This window comes from Canis lupus, chromosome 9 (genome assembly GCF_003254725.2).
Source record: "Canis lupus dingo isolate Sandy chromosome 9, ASM325472v2, whole genome shotgun sequence".
NCBI classification, from domain to species: Eukaryota; Metazoa; Chordata; class Mammalia; order Carnivora; family Canidae; genus Canis; species Canis lupus.
This window is the reverse complement of record NC_064251.1, coordinates 52056539-52077294: the sequence shown is the minus strand read 5'-3', so window position 1 is coordinate 52077294 and position 20756 is coordinate 52056539. Positions and strand designations below refer to the sequence as shown.

The following is a 20756-nucleotide window of genomic DNA, read 5'->3' as shown; positions in this document are numbered from 1 at the left end:
TACCCAACTGAGTCATGGGCCCCCCATGCTGTCACATTTTCAAAGAGCACTTTCCCAGCACATAGCCATTATGTTGGCTCTGCGGGGAGCTGGCTCCGTCCACACCACCTCCTGCAGACACCCCCTTCTACAGAAGAGGACCTGAGGCACGAGGAGGATGAGGGTCATCCCAAGTCACGGGCCAGGGGGCCAGGGTCCTCGGGCATCTTTCAGGGGACTTGGCCTCAGAGCTGGGCCCTTGAGCTTTCTTTGCTTCTGCTCATCTAACACCAGTGACACCAGCCAGGGCCTGAGGACAGGAAACCTCCAGCAGCTGTCTACCCGGCTGGTGCAGCGTGAGCAATGTCGCAGAAACTCGGTGTCGGGTGCGAGAGGTAAGGCCTGGAGTGATCTCAGCCCAAGGGCTGGCCTGGGCGGAGCCCTTTGGAGGAGGGCACCGGCCTGATCAGGCAGGAATAAGGCCTGACCTTCATGGTAGGCTTGGGCACAGACTCCGTGGTGGTGAGTCCTGAACCACTGGTACACCTGTCCCTGGCCTCTAACAGTGCAGGGAGCTCACAGTCCTGTCACTGTTCAGAATTGATCCTACAAGCTTACAGGGCTTGGGTTTTTCTAAGAAATGAACAAAGCAAGTTGCAAACCCCAAGAGTGCCCGGCACCTTCCAGCAAGAAGCCGTGTGGGATCCCTGGAAGTCATGAGTGGACTCACCGTTTGTCCGGCCTCACCGTCGTCCCCTTTGTCACCAGGGGGGCCATCTTGACCCTGTGGGAACAAAACCGAGTTCCTTCTGCCTCCTGCTGGCACCTGAGTCACACGCCAACGCCCACCATGTCCCTCGTTCCTGCCCCAGAATCCAAGTCAACGCTGTGGGAACACGCTCTCTCCACCTGACCACCAGGGGTGCCATTTGGGAAAGCACTGGGCCCCGAAGAGAATTCATAGAAGACAACCAGAAAGAATCGGGCTGGCAAAGGCAGGTGGAGGGCCTGGGGGTTGGGGGCTCGGCAGCCCGGGACACCTACCGCAGGGCCAGGCTCTCCAGGGGGACCAGGATCTCCAGGGAAACCAACAGGGCCCTGAAAGAAACAAAAACAGGCACATCTGGGCCCTCAGCAATGGAGCTGCTGCTGCCGCACCCCTACACGCCTGCCTCACCCAGCCTCTACAACACTCCTGGTCCTGACACCAGGTGGGCACCCGATGGCCCAGAAGCCCTCTGGAGAGCACCGTGCCATCCCAGCCACACCACACCAAGCCAGACGGGCTCAGCGCTCCACTCTCAAGGCACGCAGAGGACAGGTGCCATGCCCACTCCTGCTCCCAGAGCTTCAGGCTGAGCCGGAGCTTAGACCTGTAGGCAGCTAGAACGTGCCACGGAGAACCTCCTCCCAGGGCCAAGCCAGGGCAGGCCATGGGAAGGCGGCATCCAGAGAGTCCGCCGTTCACACAGTGCATCTCAGCAAGCTCCCGGGGTCCTCACAGGAGCCCCCAAAGCCTCACACCCCACACCTCCTACCCTCACGGCTCTGGCTTGGCAGCTGGTGTGAAAACCTCTAAACTTTAGAGACGTTACTCCAAGCCCCATAACAGTCAGAAGGCTTTAGTGCACGGCCAGTGGGAGTGAGAATAACCCAACACAGAGCCCCCAGAGTTTCATGGTGCTGGCGCATCTCAGAGCTACTCACGGGGCTGCCTTTAGGACCATCGTCCCCAGGAGGGCCTTTGGGTCCAGGGGGTCCAGCTGCACCAGAAGGGCCCGACTCGCCCTTCTCACCCCTTTCTCCTTTGGGTCCCTGGAGGGAAAGGCCAATGTCAATGTTCTCAGAGCAGGCCTCCAGTGTGCCCCCTCGTTGGCATGCATGGGATAGTGCATGCTCTGACGAGGCCACAGGCTGGGCCAGGTAGGGACTGGCAGGTGCTCGTGCTCCCCGGCCCTCAGCAGCAGACCCCATGTGGTCTGGCCCAGCCGGCACCACGAGGCAGGCTTGAGGAGCCCACTGGCTTACAGGGCCTTTGGAGACAACACTCAGCTTCTAGGTGGGAGGGGCTGCGGGGACTCAGGCCACCTGGCCACTCCCCAGTTTGCAGATGGAGGGAGCAGCTAGAGGCCCAGGAGACCTCTGTCCACGAGTCATACTTCTTGGGCCCAAGACCCTGGAAAGAATGCCCTTCTGACCTGCAAAGGTCAGGATACTCCAGGTCTGGGCTGATGAGGGGGACAATTGCCCCCACATCATGGCAGCCCAGGAGCAGGTCTGGAACACCACAGACAGCAGAGCAACTCACAGTCTTGGCTCATGGGTGCTCATGGCACTCACACCTACGTGCACGTGTAAACGTGTGTGCACATACACACAGGCATGCTCACATACACACATGCACACACTTGTACTTGCACACATGCATACATTCACACACCCAGGCATGCTTGCACATGTATACACTCGCACTTGCACATAGACTCAAATGTGTGCACACACACACACACACTTGCTCACTCCCCATCTCACTCCCTCTTGTTACAGTAACTCCATGAGTTAAGCATGAGGGGAGACGTGGCTCCCATCTCATGGATGAGAAAACTGAGGCAGAGTGTGTGCTTCCCACCCTATAGAGGTCCATGGTGGTGACCTCCCTGCGAGCCCACTCACCGGGGGGCCCCCCTCTCCAGGCAGGCCAGGCTCTCCAGCTTCACCAGGTTCACCCTAAGGAGGAAACATGACATGGTTATGGCGGCGTGGAGATCAGTGGCCCAAGCTCCAAGCACTTAGCAAATCCTCCTGCGTCGGGCCCTAGAGGTGGGGAGCCCAGGATGAGAGCATCCACTGCACTCTGACAGCCCCTGGGGCTCCATGTCACATCCACATCAGGGTAAGTGATGCCAGCGGGCTCTGATGGTCTCATGAAGGAGGTGACCACAGTACACGGAATGTCATGGATGGTGCTCTGAGCAAGTTATGGGGGGCAATCACGAGAAGCCAGTGGGAGGGCTGGGAGGACCACACAGGAGGGACGGGCCAGGCAGACACAGAGAGCAGAGGGTACTGGGATGCTGGGCGGAGGCAGGAGCCCCAGAAGGAGGACACCTCTGAGAAGAAGCAGGGCATCATTAATCTATGGTGGTAGCAGGATACATTTGTCTGTAATTCTCGTATCATAAAAAATGACCAGCCATGGAGGACTTCTTCCAATTTAACAGGCTGACGTCAGAAAGCTGTGAAAACTGTGTACAGGGAATACCAGTGAATGGAAGCACATTGGTTTCATTCCTCTTATCCCAAGGAGGTAGGGTCATGCTCACAGGCACTGCAGTGGAGGCCTGCCCACCGCACACATGCATGTACAGGCATGCACACACGTGTGCGCACACAGAAGCCCGCCACGCTCATGGAGGCATCCCCAGGACCCACACCCTAGAATGAATCAGATCATATGGGGACCCTAGACTTTGAGAAGAAGGAATTGACCATGAGGGGAACGGTCAATGGAGCCACCCCAGTACTTCCAGGGATGAAGTAGACCCATCAGCCAGGTCATGGAGAAGGGGCAGGGCCAGTTCTGCTGGTTGGGTGTATGGCTGGGAGATTCTGCAAAGGCCACGGTGGGCAGGGGTCAGAACTCCCACCTCCACCATGCAGATCTGCTAAGTGTCAAAGTGCACTCGACAGGAATAGCCCGACAACACCCTGCGGGTCTCTGTATCCACAGCTGGACACACACACACACACACACACACACACACACACACACACACTCGCACATCAGACACTGCAAGGGCAAGGGGCCAGGAGTCACCTTCTCTCCCACGGCACCGGGGTTGCCGATTCCACCTGGAGGCCCTTGTGGCCCATCTGCACCTGGAGCTCCAGAGGGTCCTCGGGGGCCGGGGGGACCTGGGGGACCCTAGGGGAAGAAGAACCATTGAGCACAGACAAAATGCCAACCATGGCCAAAACGGAAGTGGGCAGTCGGTGCGTCCTGGTCACACTTACCATCTGGCCCACGTCCCCAGTCTCGCCCTTCTCTCCAGGAGGTCCTGGCAGACCCTGGGCAGGAAGACAGCAGACACTTAGTGGGTCAGCGTCACACCACCCCAGTCCCCACATGACTTTCGTGGTCTCCCTGCCACGGCGCCAAGCAAGCGCCCAAGAGCCTCCGAATGTGCTTCTAAGCGTCCAGCCAAATATGAGGATACCCCCATGATGCCAAGTCTCAGAACCAGCCCAAGGAAATCATTAGAGAGTACTTGGAGATTTATGGACCAAGGCGCTTGCTGCAGTGTCCCATTAAACAGTAAAACCTAATGAGCCAACAGCAGGGAAATGTCTGAATAAATTATGTCACCACCATATGCTGGCACGCTATGCGGTGACTAAAAATCATGTCTTGGAAAAATAAATAAAAAGGGACACGTCCAAAGAATATTTACTAACACTGAACACAACTCGTAAAGGGAAATGGGAGAAGCTGCACAAACTTTCTGTACACACAGCCAGATTCAGGTTTTGCAAAAGCCAAACAAAACCACACATGTGCACACGAGCACATGAACACACGTGTAGAAAGGCAGGGAGATGAAACGCGCCCAAGCGTTCAAAGCCACCCTTCCTGGGCAGGACGCAGGGCAGGCAGTTTCCTTTTACAGGTTTACAACTGGTCGATCACTTCCCGCATCTCTACGGGGAGCTCGGAGATAGGTACCGCTGGGTAAGAGACACACGTATGGACACATCTGCAATCATGGGAACTTGCATTGCTTCTGATTCCTGAGGAAGCCCTGGGAGGCCCCCAAAGCTTAGTCTTAGATTCCCCATGCTCATGATGTCAGGACGGGAGGGGAGAGGAGGGGACAGGAAGGGGAGAGTGGGGCAGGCTCCACAGAGGTGGAAGCCTGTGAGGTAGACCAGCCGCTGCCACCACACAAAACCTGCAGGTACCTGCAGCCCCACTGGCCCGGGGGGGCCAGGAAAACCTCTCGGACCTTCATCACCTTTCTGCCCAAAGAGGCCCTGCTGCCCGCGAGGGCCTGGCTCGCCGTCGGCTCCCTGCAGGAGAGAGTGGGGCATGGGTGAGGAGCAGCTGCAGGCACCCCGCGGGCTCGGGGTGGGGGGGCTGGGGATGGGCCAAAGGTCCCAGGCGCAGGTACTCACCGAGGGGCCAGGCTGTCCGATGGGGCCCTGCGGACCAGTGGGCCCGGGAGGACCCTGTGGGGAAAAGACAGACACGGTTGCTTCTCAGATGGCAGCGGAGACCGAGGGAGAGGGTTGGTCGGTGTGAGGTCCACAGTCTGAGGCCCGGTCAGCCCCCACGTGTGGGTGGCCGGCTGTAGGCTACCTGCAGGCTCTGGATTCAGGCCCTCGCGGGTCATCACGGGTAGCGGGGGCGGGGGATGGCCACTGTCACCTTAGCTCCCACCACACACCCAGGATCGGGGTCCCACAGGCCCTGTTTTAAAAACAAGGCTGGACACCAGGCAGCTCACACATGCAGGACTCACGATCCCAGAGCTCACTCCTGGCAGTGCCATACCAGCCCCCACGTGTCCCTATGCACAGTGCACTGCTGGCACATGGAGCGAGTAAGAGAGAACGGCAAGGCGGGTACCGGGCAGCACCGCCCCCGGGGAGTGTGTCCAGCCAGGGACAGCAGGTCCCCTGACACAGAGGATCACTGGCCACCGGGAAGAGGCCCAGCTATGCAGTAGAGCGGACACATGTCACCACATTGAGGACGGGGCCAGCAACCAGGTGACAGGCCTTCCCCAAGGACACACCAGGACTTCAGAGTGGACAGGTCCAGGCACTGCTCTAGCAGGGCGCTCATAGCCTGAGTACCGCAGGGCGGCCGTGACCCAGGCCTGCAGAACCCCAAACCTCCAGACAAGACACCCCCACCCCCCCAGCTCTGTTCTAGGAAACTTGCGAGTGCTTCTGCTTGTCCGTGAGGAGGGGTCCCCTCAGATATGGACACACGTGTGCATCAATGCAAAGGTGCATGCCACCCCCACACAAGTCCCAAGGAAGCCCGGTGGTTGCATCCTGCTTGGATGGTTGGTGGGTGTGACAACAACAGCATTAACACCAGCAGTGAGTGTGTGGCCCGTACCTGCTCGCCTTTGTCCCCCTTGCTGCCCTTCTGTCCAGGCTCCCCGATCTCTCCCTGTGGGAAGAGGAGGACAGTCCGTTAGCCCTGAACTGCCTGCACGTTAGCTGCTCCCCATAATTCATTTTTCTCAGACATTGGGATTAATCTCCCTTCTGGGGCAGCCCAAGAACTTTCCTAGGAAGAGACATTTCCATAAATTAGGTAGATTTCCCTTCAAATGCAACAGTGAATGCAAGCCATTGATCTCATGCCCTATAGGACCCTGGTGCTGGTGAAAATATGCACTTTGTCAAGCGGGGGCATGCCTAGCAGGACAGTAACCAACAGCGGAGCTATGGAGCTCCTGAGGGGTCCGACAGCCTCCAGTGCCCGCTGCACGGAGCCATCTCCTGCCCCAAGAGGCGGCATCCTCTGCGCACAGGTGACGACATTGCAAATGTCACTGGAGAGTCATCATAAATGGAAAGTGAAACCAAAGAGCTAAATTTCACTGTCTTTACTCAATGAGAGATAAAACATAAGCTCCCGCAGCCACATTTTTCATGAGAGGGAGCTGGGATGATTCAAGGGGAGACATTGAAAAATGGATACGGACTAAAGCCTCATTGCATCAGCCTCTGCACTCGGAACCGCTACGAGCATTGGAGAGCAGGGAGGATTTCTCCTCGCCCCAGCCACTAGCAGCCAATGTCCTGGGCAAACAGCAGAGTGCTTGGCGGGGAGGGGGGCATGGAAGCAGTTTCTAAGTGTCCCCCGCCCCCTCACCCGGCATACCAGAGATCTCATCTGTCACCACAGATCTGTGGGCTTTACTGAAATTGTGCACGCAGAGCGCGCAGGGCAGGCAGGGGTCACCCAGTTGCCAGCACAGTGCGTTGTCCACAGGTGAGAGGACCTGTGTGAACCCTCCTTACCTTATCTCCATCTTCTCCAGGGGGGCCCACGGGGCCAGCTGGACCGGGGAGCCCCACAGGGCCCTGGAGGCCATCTCGGCCAGCTGGGCCTTGGGGACCTTTTTCACCCTACAGGGAAGAGATCTCAGGTCAAACACAGCTTGTCATGGGAACATCCCACCACCAGCTCATCGCCCCAGAGAGGAGGAGCCCGCTGTTTGGGTCGGTACCCTCGCCACAGTCCTAACAGATTTCAGCCAGCTATGCAGAGGGCAGCTCAGAGTCTAGCCCCATGCCACCTGCTTCCAGTGCACCACTGCATCTCATCTGTGCCCATCCAAAAAAGGCCTCCTCTTTTGGAAATGAGGAAACTGAGTCACAGCATGTGAAACATAGAGCCAGGATTCAGCCCAGCCAGCAGGACTCCTGAGACTGCGTGTGGGATCATCTATGCCAACAGCCAGGAGGACCTGAGCTCAGGCTTCCACCAATGTTCCTACCCTTTCAATTCTCTGCAAACTCCCCCTGCCCAGTAGGCATGCACACACCCATCTCTCTTTTCTTGTAATTTTGACTCATTTCCCTTAAAAATGCCCCTGGTCAGCTCAAACGTCCTCCCTATTCTTGCTTTGCTCAGTTTTGCCAGTCTGGGGATCACTCTGAGAGCATAGAACAAGGGGGGTATGCACTGGGGAGGGGGCACAGGAGAGGAAATGTGCACTCTGCCTCGGGATCTGGGGCGGCCGGTACCTACTCGGATGTCAGCACCCTGGCTCATCCTTTCCTGCCTGCATGGTTCACTGCCTGCCCCTCCACTTAGCTCCTGCCTTAGGGTAAGATATAAACGTCTACCCTAAGTAAGGTGCCCAGAATCCTTGGTCCGACATTACTGGTCAGGTTGCTTAGATACCTGGCTTGCTCTCTCTCTCTCGAGCCATTCGGGGAGAATGACCAGCTTTCAAGTGCACAGTACAACTCTGAGAGGTTTCTGCTCAAGTGTTTAGTCTCTTGGAGCAACAAACCCAACTGTTTCCACCCGAATCTGTGTGCGCTTTATGTATCCAATGCCCCACAGAAGGTGGGTTTCTGGCACCAAATTCAGCTGGATTGATGTCCAGTGGTCTCAGTGGAAATTATTAGATGCCATTAGAATGGCCTATAGCAGACTGACCAGATTCCTGGCAGTTTCCAGTGGGAGCTCCCGCCCAGGGAAGGCATCCAGGCCCTTTCCACCCATGAACCACCAAGCCTTGAGAAGACTGTGTCTCTCCGACAGGAACTTATCCGCATGGGTGCCCTGACTCGGTCAGAGATCATCTATGTGCATGTTTGCCCTCTCCCCTAGAACTCCGCTCTTTCTGACATCTGAATGCAAAAGGGAGGATGGAGCTGAAATTTGTCTCCACGGCTGTTTGAATGCGGGGCAGGTGGGAGTTTGCAAAACCGTGTGATGGAAGCTGAACATGGAACACGGTCGAGGCAGAAGCGTGTCGGGGCATTTTGCGGTTATTTGGGGGAAAGTGCTTGGCAGAGGGTAGCCACCGGGTTCCCAGGAGGTGTCTGGACAAGAAGGGACCTGTTGATCTCCTCCATGGACACCAAGGCTGGGGCGGGAGGTCTCATGATGCCTCCACGGGTGACTGGGCCACACTCATGGTCACTGAGAATGTGGCTATGGGGGTCCAGGAAGAAGCTGCTTCTCCCAGCACTTGCCTCCCAGCCCATCTTTTCTCCATGCCCACCCCTAGACCAGTGGAGGGGGCTCCCACCCCAAACACCCACCCTTCTCACGCAAAGACCACCCTGGCTCCTGCCGGCTAGGGGAGCTGGGTATACAGCAGGCAACAGACCCATCCACACACGGCACCCAGAGCCCATACCGAGGCCAAGGCCATGTGTGGACGGTCACAGCTCCGCCCTCCGTGTGCATGTGCCTGGCCAAGATGCTCCCTAGCACCCCTCCAGCTCAGGTGACTCCCCCGATAGAAGCAAGCCAACACTGGGAACTGACCCTTGGGACCTCAGTGAGGATGCTGGGAACACACACGCTTTCCTGGGGGACAAGCACTCATTCCACCCACCTCCCCCATCCCACAAACCCCTGGGGCACGACTGCCAGTGGCAGGTCAGAGGGGGCTAAGGTGGGGAGGGCCCCTGGACCCCCAAGCCAGTACTCACAGGAGCTCCTTTCTCTCCAGCCGGCCCTGGAGGTCCTTGGGGCCCAGGTCTCCCTGGGATTCCGATGGGCCCAGCGGCACCAGCCGGGCCTCTCTCCCCTGGAGATCCCTGGGGTGGGCAAGAAAACAGTTTGTTTCCGAGGCTCTCTGAATGCATGGATTCAATTTCCCAAAGTGCTACCAGGTCCTACTGCTGACCCTCACTCCAGAGCCCTCGGTAGCTCCCAGGGTCCTGGGCAGCACAGACTACTCCGACCAGTGCTCAGGCTCTGGGTTTCTCCCAGCTTCTCCCCTCCTGCAATGCCAAGCACACGCCTGCCTCTCCTGCCCCAGGTCTGAGAACACGGCCTCCTTAAGCGCTCGCCGGGGTGATATCCTCGCCCTCTGGGCTCCCACTCCAGGGCCTGGCACCACACTTCCCCGTGGGATCTGCTGCCCACAAAAGGCTCTCTCTGCCCTGCTCCCCTGTGCTGTATGTTTTGGTGGGGAGGCGCTGTCCCTGGGGTACCGCTGGTTGGGGGAACCTGGCCTAATTCAAGGGTCAGCACAGAGGGAGGCCACCATCTTGTGCCAGGCTCTATTGGAAGGACGGGCAACGTTTCAAAGAAAGGCCTGGCTTCCCAACTGTCATCTCTCTAAAATGGTCCGTGACTCAACTGGGGACAGGTGGGGTCCATTTGTGGCCTGCGCCCAGACCCAGCCGGGGGCTGGGGGGCAGCTCCCAGAGCCCCACATCCATGAAGCAGTCGGGGCTGTGAGATGCTCCCCCTCTGAAAGGCCACGGAAAGTACAGCAGGTGTCACATCTCCATCAGGTGTCGACCAAGAACAGGGGTCTGTCGGCACAGCCCCAGCGCGGCTCCCCACTCTCCCAGACCACAGAGGCGGCTCTGGGGACACTGCATCACCAGACCTCTCATAGCTGGACTCTGAAGGCTGGAGGGGTGGCCTTTCAGCTAGCAGGCAGCACCCTGGAAGCCCTCTGACCCTCGGCTCCGGGGACGGACCTGCACCTGTGCCGGCTCACCTCTGCATGGGCAGCCCGGGCCGTGCAGGTCACCTGACTCTCGAATCCAGGCTCAGGGGTGAGAGAGACCTTTGGTCCCCACAGCCCCTGCCCAGACCTACGCTAAGCACATCAGCATGCTCCCCGCTCCTCGACAGGACCACGCGGCCCTCCTTCCACACCCATGTCTCTACCTGGCCTTTGGTCATGCTCTTGGCTCGTTGTCACCCTGGCTGCCAGCTCGGGGCCCCTGCTCACTGTCCCCCGGGGACCCATAGTGAGCAGGGCTGATGTGCATGCTCTCCTGGCCCTTGGGCCACCCTGTCTTGTCTGCAGACCAGGTTTTGAGAAAGAGGAAGGGATAAAACGTCTGTGCGACTGATAGCACTCACCGCGGGGCCTGGTGGGCCGGGGGGGCCTTCGCTGCCTTTCAGGCCAAGTGCTCCCTGCAGAGCAACGAGAATGAGGTCGGGGCACCATGCGGAGAGGCCCGCGGGCTGGGCAGTGTCCAGCTCCGACCCCGCCTGGCCCCTCACTCACCACTGGACCAGGGAGCCCTCGATCCCCGGGGAAGCCACGTAACCCAGGAGGGCCATCTTTTCCAGGCAGGCCGGCGGGGCCTGGGTCACCCTGAAATCAGAGCCATAGATTAGCTTGTAAGTGATGCCTTCCAAGCAATGCCCGAGACCAGGGTGGGTGGGGAACCTGGCGGGTCTTCCCCTTCCAGATCTTTCTGGGATCAGGTTAGAGTGGGATCAGGTTAGACTGCCCGGGCAGCGGCTTCAGAAGGAACTTCTGAGTTGTGACTGGATTTCCTCACCAGCAGCTCCACACACAGAAACACCACCTGTGCTCACGCCTGGGGCAGGTTCCCGGGGCTGGCGCTGCATGTGGTTTGGGGACAGACTTCATCTCTCTGGGGCCACAGTGGGAGCTGAGGCCAGGTGGCTATCTGCCTCCACATCTACCTGTTTCATACATTTGGGGCTTCTCGTGACTTCTCAGGTAAAGGAACATTGGCAGCATCACTCCAAACGGACTTATCACCCAGGATACTTGTTCCAAATATCTTCTAGAATTTTCTCCAGGGCCAAACATGGGAGTAGAGGGGCTCTCCAACCAGCACGCCCTCGGCCTCCTTCCCGAACTCAGAGAGCCTCTCAGTGACTGGGATATATGCTCGCTTACGTCTACACACATCGCACACTCATGCACACGTGCATATGGCACACGTGTGTTTCAGTGCACCTACATAAGTGTGCAATTTTTTCAACTGCCCTACTCTACTTGACTGGCTCTACCTCATTATCGTGAGGGTTACTCTTGTGCGTGTGCTCATCCAAAGGGCTGGGTCTGCTGTGTCCCTCACTGAGAAGCTGCAAGGGGAGGTGGCTCGCCATTTTCAAGCCGATACACGGGAATTACGACCCCCCTGGCTTCGGGGGGTGGCGCCCTGAGGAATAAAAAGGGAAGGCAGGATCCACACTAAGAGGTAGGACAGAAAAGCATCCGCTTCCTACTTTTATTATTTATTCTCACGCCTCTTATTATGGGAAACTTTTTAATGGGTCACTTTCTGTTCAATTATCTTCAGACATGAAGTATCAGAGCACGTTATGTGGCAGCTGGGTGATGGGAGACATGGCCCCGGGGGCAGAAGGCCCAGGTCGGGCTGACCCCCAGCCCCGTCACCCTCCATCCCTGTGGCGAGTCAGTTCAGGTGCTCCTTCAGACCAGGCGAAAGTGGGGCTGAGCCTGCGGTCTGGGGAGCAGACTGACATGAAGGGCATTTGTCTGAGAAATCGCTTACTCTGAGTCATTTTAGAGCAGGAGAAAACTCCCTGTTGGGAAGTCAGGCTGGCACGGAAGGCCCAACTAACTCACCTTCGTCCCCTCTTTCCCAGCAAGGCCTGGGAGCCCCTGTTCACCGGGGGGGCCTGGGGGCCCAGGGTGGCCACGCTCGCCCATCGGACCAGTTTCTCCTGTGGGACCCTGTGAGGAAAGTTGGTATCAGCCACAAAAGTTCTCAAGAGACTTGCCAGGAAGCAATTAATTTTCTCTTCCCAAATCAGGGACGGCCGGGGCCGTGGAGGCACAGGGCCCACTGCATGCTCACCAAACCTCATCCTGCTTCACAAATCTCTTCCTTCCCATAAAGAGTCAGAAAAAAGAGCAGAGTGGACGGGGTAGGATGTAACGTGGAGCCACATGCAGGGAAGGTGGCCAGATCGCCACCTGAGAGGTGGGCAGTGTGCCCACATTGCCTGCAGTCCAGGCCACAGCGGGTCAATATCTTATTTACCACTACATTAGGTGCAAGCTTGCTGCCCGGTTTTGCTGCTCAAAGCCACGAGTCTGCTCTGCAGAAAAGCAGGGGCCGGCCCTGACCAGAGCCCAGGGCAGGAGGGCAGGAGGGCAGGGAGGAACAGGTACGGCGGGGCCCTGCCCAGGAAGCCCTCCCCAACTGCCCAGGGGCCGTGTTGGTTCTGCCTGCTTGGTGCTCGCTGATGGTTCAACAGACGGTTCCCCCGTGCCCCCATCTGGCTCCCCATGCAAAGCTCAGCTCTGAATGTCAACAAGCTTGTGGGGCTCAGGATTCTCTGTGAGTTACACCTGCACTTTCCCAATCCTGGGGCCCCTTCCTCCCATTCCTGCGTGGGCACACAACACCAACTGCCAGTGAAACACGGAGGGGCGGGGTGCCACTCACCTGAGGGCCGACAACGCCTGGAGGTCCCGGGGGGCCGGTCTTGCCTTGGAACCCCTGCGGAGAGAGTCAGCGCCTGAGGTGGCCGGGTGGCTCCCATCAGAAGCCTTGCACCCCAACCGCCCGCCACGTCCCCGAATAAATTGCACACGCTCCCGACTTCACTCCAGAGGGCCCAGCTCTCCTGCTCTGTTTGTGCATTAATTTCATGAAGATAATGAAGCCAGACAAGTTAGCTTCACTAGCTGGTTTCCGCCGCCGTGTTTTTGTGCTGAGAAATATATTTTAAAACCGTTAATCTTTATAATGTCACTAAGTGTTCATTTTCCCAGCAGACTCGGTGCCATTTCTCAGCCTCCGGAAGCTCGACTCGGGAGCTACCTCTGGGCTGTTTCTCATTAGCGGCTCTGTGAGACGGTCCCGCGTGTGTCGCTAATGCCTCTGCTGCGTGACAGGTGACCTCACCAGCCCCTGGGCATCTGTGGAAATCAGGAAACAGCGGGGGCTTGCTGCTTCCATGATTTGGCAGCGTGAGCGTGCCCTGAGCCTGATTCCACAGCAATTTCTCCCTCTGCCCTGCCCACTGCTCGTGGGCAACGGCCCTGCCTTCACTGTGGATGCTGGCCACGCTACACACGCTTCCTTCAAGGAGAAAGTGGACTGCGAAGAGGAAGGCTTCATTTCTGGGCGCATCTACAGAGCACAGCATATACCAAGGAGAGGCTATCTGCAGGTGCCATGCAACACTGGCGGAGATGTGCAGGTGTGACGCCCAGGAAGCTATTAGCAGAAGTTGTAAGCCCCAGCGAGACCCAGGAGACAAGCAGACTGGCTCACGTGGCTGATAGGCAAGGGCGGTTCCCTGCCACCCCGTGAGGACAGCCACCATGCTGGCATCTGAAACTTCATGCTTAGCCGCTGGACCATGCAAATGCATGGCAGATTCAGCATCCCTGCAAATTCTCAGAGGGCTCTTCTCTTTTGGCCCGGGGGAGTTGCATGCAATGCATGGAAATGGCCATTTTTTCAAGTAGAATTAATTAAAGGCAGCATCTTACAGGGTCAGAAACAAGGGGTGGTGGACAGGTCGAGGGCACCTCTGTTTGGTGGGCCATGGCGGAAGTGCCCAAGGGGAGCAGGAGCTGGTGTGTAACGCAAGGAGGGCCTCTCCGTCTGCCTCGGGGGTAGGACCATTGCTGCTGGCTCAGGATGGAATCAGATTTGAACCCCTTGCCCAGAAATGGACTTTGGGCTCACATCTAGAAGTATCAGCCTCTCATGTATCCACTTCTTATTAAAGAGCAAGGTCAACACCTGACAAAAGACCTCTCTGGAGGATGTGTCTGGACGCCCCACATTGGAGACCTCTGTCCTGGCCGGTCTGGGGACGGGATGTTCCTGTGTCCGTGAGGGCAGCCAGGCCCGGCACAGGTAGCTGGAAAGTCCCTGTACTCTGTTTCCAGCAAAGACAAGGAGCTTAATCATTCTACCAGCCTCTCTTTGGGAGAAGTCAGAGGGAGAAAAGCACACACTTGGCAAAACCTTCTATCTTGTCTCCTCCTCAGAACAGCATTAGAGAAACATATGCGAAAGCTCAGATGAAAGGTTTTAATTTTTTCTATAAACAAAAGAACAGGGTAATCTGCATTTATCAGCCAGCATGCGCCAAGCAGCAGAACACCGGGAAGGTATAATTAAAAGAGGTTTCATCACAATGAACCGGAGGGACAAAGGGAAATTTTTTTTTTTTTTTTTTTTAGAGCAAGTACTGAGATGTTAAATCTGGCATTCAAGGTCTCATTGGTCACAGGGCCCCCATTTGCTGTGACTGTCTTTCAGAGATCCGTGACCATAAAAATACTGGCTGCAGGGCCAAAGGGGCCTCCCAGCAACCTCTACCATCCATCTGACGACAAAAGGGCCCTACCTGTCTGAACCTGGGGGCCTCAAGGTCACAGGTGTACCTCGCCATGCCCCCCCCACCAAGGTCACAGGTCTACCCTCCATGCCTCCCTACCAAGGTCACAGGTGTACCTCACCACAACCCCCTCCCAGGACATGCCTGCAGTAGACGCAGTGCACTGGTTCAAATCCCAAATGGTGCTCATGACCAGGAACTGATCTTACTTCTGAAAAATGCTTTTTGTCCCAACTGAAAACACCGAGATCTTTAACGCTCAGATACCACCTGCTCTGGGCTCTTCTAAAGGGAAGGAGAAGGTGGGCAGTGGGTGTGGGGCAGCAATCTGCTGATGGAGAACATAGCTGCAAGCCCACCTGCCTCCTTGAAGGGCCCCCCTGCCCAGCCCTTGCCATCAACCCGAGGCCAGAAGTGCCCAAAGCGACGAGGCTATGACCAGTACAAGCCCGAGGCCCTCCTGCAGCTTCACAGCAGGACACAGCCCTTCCTGCTCCCTTCCCATCTGAATGCGTGCAGCTCCCACACTCAGGAGGATTTTCCTGAGGAAGAGGAGGCAGTGCCCACATGTGGGGCTGCAGGAGAGGTCGCCAGCCTGTGTCCCCTTGTCCCCCTGTCCCTGCACTGCCAGTACTCACGGTCTCTCCTCTCTGTCCAGGGTGTCCTGGGAGCCCGTCCTTGCCTGGAGGGCCCTGAAGAAAGAGGCAAAGGAAGAAGTTTCAGTGGGTTCTGAGAAGCACGCACCTTTGGGATTTAATGCCAGCTTGGGGTGGGGGGGCAGGTGACTGCTACTTCATTTCACAGAAAATTTCTGCAACAGTCATGGTTTGTCACAGCACCTGTGTGTCACCTCTTGAACCTGCACAGCCTTCCTGAGGGCCACGCTTCACCGCCCGGGGGGGATACTGAGGCAGGCAGCATGGGGACCCAGGGCTGTCCTGTCCTGATTGCTGACCGTCAGGGAGATATGGCACCTGTTCTGAATCCAGTTGTGTCCCCAAAACACAGGTTCAAGTCCTAACCCCCTGCACCTGTGAAGGTGACGTCACTTGGGACACTGGGGCTTTGCCGATGTCATCAAGACAAGGTCATACTGCACTGGAGTGGGCCCTAATCCAGTGACACATGGCCCCATAACAAGACAGAGGTTTGAAGACCCAGAGGAGCCCAGAGAGGAGGTGGCCACGTGAGGGTGGAGGCCAGATGGAGAGAAGAGAGCACAAGCCATGGACGGCTAGCAAGCCCGGGGGCCAGGAGAGAGCAGGAGACAGTTTCTCCTGAAGCCTCTGGAAGGGACCAGGCCTGCCAGCTCCCAGGTTTTGGACTTCTGGCCTCCAGAGGATGAGAGAACACATTTCTGCTGTTTTAAGTGACCAAGTCAGTGGTAACATGGCCCAGTGGCCCCAGGATGCTCACACTGGGCCCACCTAGGAGGCCACGTTGGTCTAAATGAGAGAGAGGTCCACGCTTCTGAAAAGCAGCTCTCTGCAGCCAGCTTCCCAGATGACACCCGCCTACTGGCCCACCGGGAGGGGCCTGCATGGAGCCCCCAGAATCCCCGCCTAACAAGGAAAACACATTACTTACAGGGGGGCCCTTGGGTCCAGGGAAACCGGTGGGTCCTTGGGGTCCGTTGGGTCCCTGGGAACAGAGATCAGCCCACTGAGCACAGACGTCCTTCCCCTTCCATGTAGGGGCCCAGCCGCCCCCCACCACTGGCCTCCCAAGTTGTTGGTTCTCTGAGCAAAATTTCTTTCTGCTCCCCTAGACCCTTTCTCCATCCATTCCAGTCCTATCCTTACCAACATGTAACAGGAGGTCAGGCGGGAAGCTCAGGGGGTCAGCAGGGGGCGGAGGGCTCACAGTTTCCCATGCATCCCAGCCATATCTGAGCCCCAAGACCAGGGCCACAGGGAGGGGCCGCTGATGTCAACAGGCAGGAGACGTGACACCCAGTGACAGCTACCACTGACCCATGTTCAAGTCAGGGAAACCCTCTCCTCCAGCAGAGTCAAAGGCATGACTCCCTTTCCCCAGCCGCTTCCAGGAAGAAAGGGACAGGGACATTTAAGGCAAGCCCAGAGATGCTCGCGGTGGGCCCTGCGATCACAACGCTCACCCGTTCACCCGGAGGGCCTGCTGGGCCATCGCCTCCGGAGTTGCCCTAGGGAGGGACGGAAAGAGCAAGAAGAGCTTTATGATTATCCATATTAGTACCGCTTGTGGTAGAAAGACTCCAGCCCATGGCTTTGCTGGGACTTCAGAGCCACGTATGGTACACATGCACCTGTGCGGTCACCCGGATTCTCTGGAGAGCAGAGAGCACCAGCCACGATCCCTGCTCCCAAAGGCCACCTGTCCTCTCCTCTTCACACACGTCAGACACTGAGCTGCTGTTTACAGGGCTGTGACATTTCCCCGAGGACAGTCCCCTGCAGGGGACAAAGTCTGTGCTGCCACCAAGAAATGTATCGGACACTCACATGGAGACAGGACACGGGCCTCTGTCCCCGGGCCCCCACAGCTGTGACAGCGGCTGCCCCATGGCACTAGTGGCTCTAGTAGGACAGTTAAGTCAGTGTCCGGGAATGTGACGCACCCCGGCGTTCATCGTGGACAAATGTATCGTGGCCTCTGGTGTGCACACACCGGTAGACTGGGGGCAGGCCAGCTCTGCACCCCAGCCAATCAGCAAGACCCACGTCCTTGGAGGGGATGCATTTGGGAATGGTGACCCGATAGGACAGGGCAGGCCACACGGATAATCAGGGTAGTTGGTGGCCGTGCCTCTTGGCAGGAGGGAGTGATGTAGGAGGCAGGCTCAGGCTCTCCCTTAAGGCAGGAAGGACTTTCTTTTGATTTCTGGCAAAGATCTCTCTATAACTTAAAACCCTTTTCAAGAAAAGAAATAGGACGTGCCCACCAGAATTAGATGGTGAGTACCCAGATGGTTTGGCATTTGTGCACAGGCCGAAGGGCCCAGCCTCTGGAGGCCTCAGGGCCGCTGTCTCAGAGGTTCCAGTAGGGTTGGCCCTTTCTGCCTCTGCTCTCGGGGCCAAGGCACAGGGTTTGATGCAACCTGACCGTCTCAGGGCTGCTGAGCCAGCTCCTTCTTAAATACCCTCAAGCAAAAGTCCTTTTTGTTTGTTTCTCCAAATGCAAAGGCCATGTGTCACCCGCAGGTACACGATATGTGGGTAGGCAGCACCACAAAATACACCAAAAACCTACCTTGGGGCCAGGCTTCCCAGTGATGCCCCGGGGGCCTCGTTCACCCCGTGGACCCTGCAGGGGAAAGACAGAGGAAAGGTGAGCTCTGATCGTCCCCGCCCTGGGGACCTCCCGCCCCCTCCCACCGAGTGTGCTCCCCACAATGTGTTCCCGCTTCTGGAAGCCCAGAGGGTGGTTACCGTTGGGCCTCGTTGCCCCCGTGGTCCCGGCTTCCCAGGCGTGCCCTAGAACCAGAGAGGAAGGGGCTGGTCAGTCCCTCAAGACACCTGCCGCGGCCTGGGTGGCTTATGGGGAGAGCGCTCAAAGACAGGGGCAGGGAAGGCCCGCTGCCCTTATCTTGGCTTCCACGGGAGATTTTTCAGGCTGAGAGACTTCACCGCACATTCAACACCTACAGCTTTGTATTCCTACATAGGCCTGTAGAAATCCAATTTTCTTCCTGCAGTCTGATGGATGTTTACCACCATTATCCGGTTTCCTATCTGGTTTCCTTTCTGCAAGCATCGGCACCCCACCCCATCCCCCCTCTCTCTCCCAGAGGCAGGGGTGGTGGTGGTGGGGGGAGCGAGTGGGTCATTATTGCAAGAGAAGAAAAGAACGTCAACCCCTTTCATACATAATTTACTTTTGCTACAGTTAAGAATATTAGCCATTAAATTTTCAACAGGCTCCGCAGACAAGCAAACTTGCAACTCGATATATAAATCATATACCCAAAGCCATTTGCTTCTCTTCTAATAGAATTTGGACTCCTTTTTCTTGTTGTCGTTGTTTTGCATTTTCCAAACCACGGAAAACAGATGCTATGCGTGGTTTTTTTCCTCTGAAGCAAAGCTCTGAGAGCTGGTAAATGCAGTTTACCTAAGGCATGGGGAAGCAGTGGGCTGAACGCCACCCCAGTGTCCCCATGCCTCTCGACCGATTTTCCAGAATTTTATGACAGTTTCTCACGATAAAGCCCAAGACAGGGCTGTGTCGCTAAAGGCCACCTGATACGCTGCCTCTCACCATCTTTCACTTGTTTGCTGCCAGAATCAAAACGGCTTTTCTGCAGCCTCTCATCTTGAAATGAATTTAATAAAACAGCGTATGATGATGAGATAATTATGTTGCCTTGTAACAATGCACTCTGGCTTCCCTGCTTTAATTATACGGCAATATCCTTTGGCTTCAAATAAATATTTGCATACAAAAATTAATAAAGCATTTGCTTTCTTCCAATGGTAGCCTCTCACCAGCGTCGACGCCAGGGCTGGGTACCGGCTGCTTCTTGGCATTTGTGGGTGCACACAGGTGCATGCCTCCGCACCCCAGCCTCCACCCAAACCCCTGCCCTTGGTCCCTGGCCCGCTGTCTTCCCACAGAGACTACCCACCCTGGCACAGACAGCAGGAGAATCCCCGCCGTGGTCCACTGGGGCCTCCCAGGTCCTCTTTGTAATCTGACCCAAGCCAAGAGGCATGGACGCTGCTGCAGAGATGGTGCCCCCTACCCCTCCACAGTCCCCTCGACAGCTCGCCTATGAGCACTTGTCCTCACATCCCCATGGGGGAGGCACACACTCCAGCCGAGAAGCCAAACGCAGGTGGCGTCTCAGGACTCCTAGTCCCCCTCAGCCACCAGCCCCTTGGGGCCACCCTCCTGGTCAGCGGATGGCTCAGGATAGGCGAGGAGCAGGCTCCACCCACACCAGGAACTTCTGCTTCTCACCACCCTCCCCAAGATTCTCATCTAAATCTGGATGACCTCCATTTGAAACCCTCGGGGAGGACGTTTCAAACGCACCCAGCGCCAGTCTGTCAAGTGGCATCGTGCTCCACAGGGGTGGGGGGGGTGGCTCTGATCCCAGGACCCCACCCCTGCTCGCCTCCACCACCTGCACATCCTCTCGCCCCTGGGATGGCTCCTGGCCCTACCCCCACTCTGCCCCCCACTCAGGCCTCGGTCGTTCCTCCCGGGCACCTGTCCCTGACCCCTACCTTCCTCTGCAGTTACCCACCCCGCCGCCCCCCTGCTTTTTCTCCTAGCACACACCACCCTCAGATTTGCTCACTGCCCCTGCCTCCGAAGGCAAGTTCCATGAGGGCGGGGATCTGGGCTTCTCTTGCTGTGTCCTCAGGGCCCCAAGAGCATCCAGGACATGGGGACTGAGGTGGTGCTCAATTATTGCTGTTTGAACAGATGGATGGACAGACGCTGTGACAGGATGCCGAGAACAACCCCACAAGCTGGTTTAGAAGAGGCGGCGAGCCAGCCGGACTGCCACCATCACTGCAGGGGTGAAAAGCACTGGGGCGCAGGGAAGGTCACTGTTGCTGGGAGACAATCCCTCCTCCTTCCTTCCAGGGGAAGGTTCCAGAACACAGACATCTCTCTCAGGAGGGGAGCCGGGCAGACGTGTGTAATCGGGGTTCCTCTCCCATGTGGGGACAGGGATCCTCAGTCTCCCGTGGGCACCGGGGCGTGGGAAGCCCAGGAGCCAAGCGGTGATTGGTCCACGTGCACGTAACACGGCAGCATTCCGCCGCTTGGCTCATGTGCAGGGCCATCTCGGACACTTCCCAGGGACACACTTCACCATGTTCCTGCAGATTCTCCGCTTGGGTCTCAGGAGCAGCACAGGGACTCTTTCTCTCCCACAAGGAGTGGACGTGCTCACCAGTCCTTTTTGGCCCTTGCCAAAGCCATTCCCTTTTGTATAAGTGGACATCTTTGTCAT

General features: G+C 57.2%; 1 protein-coding gene across 2 annotated transcripts in view; it reads right to left on the bottom strand.

The window, feature by feature from the left end:
- COL5A1 (collagen type V alpha 1 chain) overlaps positions 1-20756 on the bottom strand; it is a 150462-nt gene that overhangs the window by 22909 nt on the left and 106797 nt on the right. For both annotated transcript variants that reach the window (XM_025475661.3, XM_025475660.3), the window contains exons 33-52: positions 18217-18261; positions 18038-18091; positions 16926-16970; positions 16394-16447; positions 15445-15498; positions 12892-12945; positions 12066-12173; positions 10722-10811; positions 10574-10627; positions 9178-9285; positions 7021-7128; positions 6107-6160; positions 5152-5205; positions 4939-5046; positions 3994-4047; positions 3797-3904; positions 2653-2706; positions 1687-1794; positions 1024-1077; positions 710-763 (exon numbers count right to left, since the gene is read on the bottom strand). In XM_025475661.3, the coding sequence (XP_025331446.1) occupies positions 710-763; positions 1024-1077; positions 1687-1794; positions 2653-2706; positions 3797-3904; positions 3994-4047; positions 4939-5046; positions 5152-5205; positions 6107-6160; positions 7021-7128; positions 9178-9285; positions 10574-10627; positions 10722-10811; positions 12066-12173; positions 12892-12945; positions 15445-15498; positions 16394-16447; positions 16926-16970; positions 18038-18091; positions 18217-18261 (1422 nt within the window). The remainder of the gene's footprint in view (positions 1-709; positions 764-1023; positions 1078-1686; positions 1795-2652; positions 2707-3796; positions 3905-3993; positions 4048-4938; positions 5047-5151; positions 5206-6106; positions 6161-7020; positions 7129-9177; positions 9286-10573; positions 10628-10721; positions 10812-12065; positions 12174-12891; positions 12946-15444; positions 15499-16393; positions 16448-16925; positions 16971-18037; positions 18092-18216; positions 18262-20756) is intronic.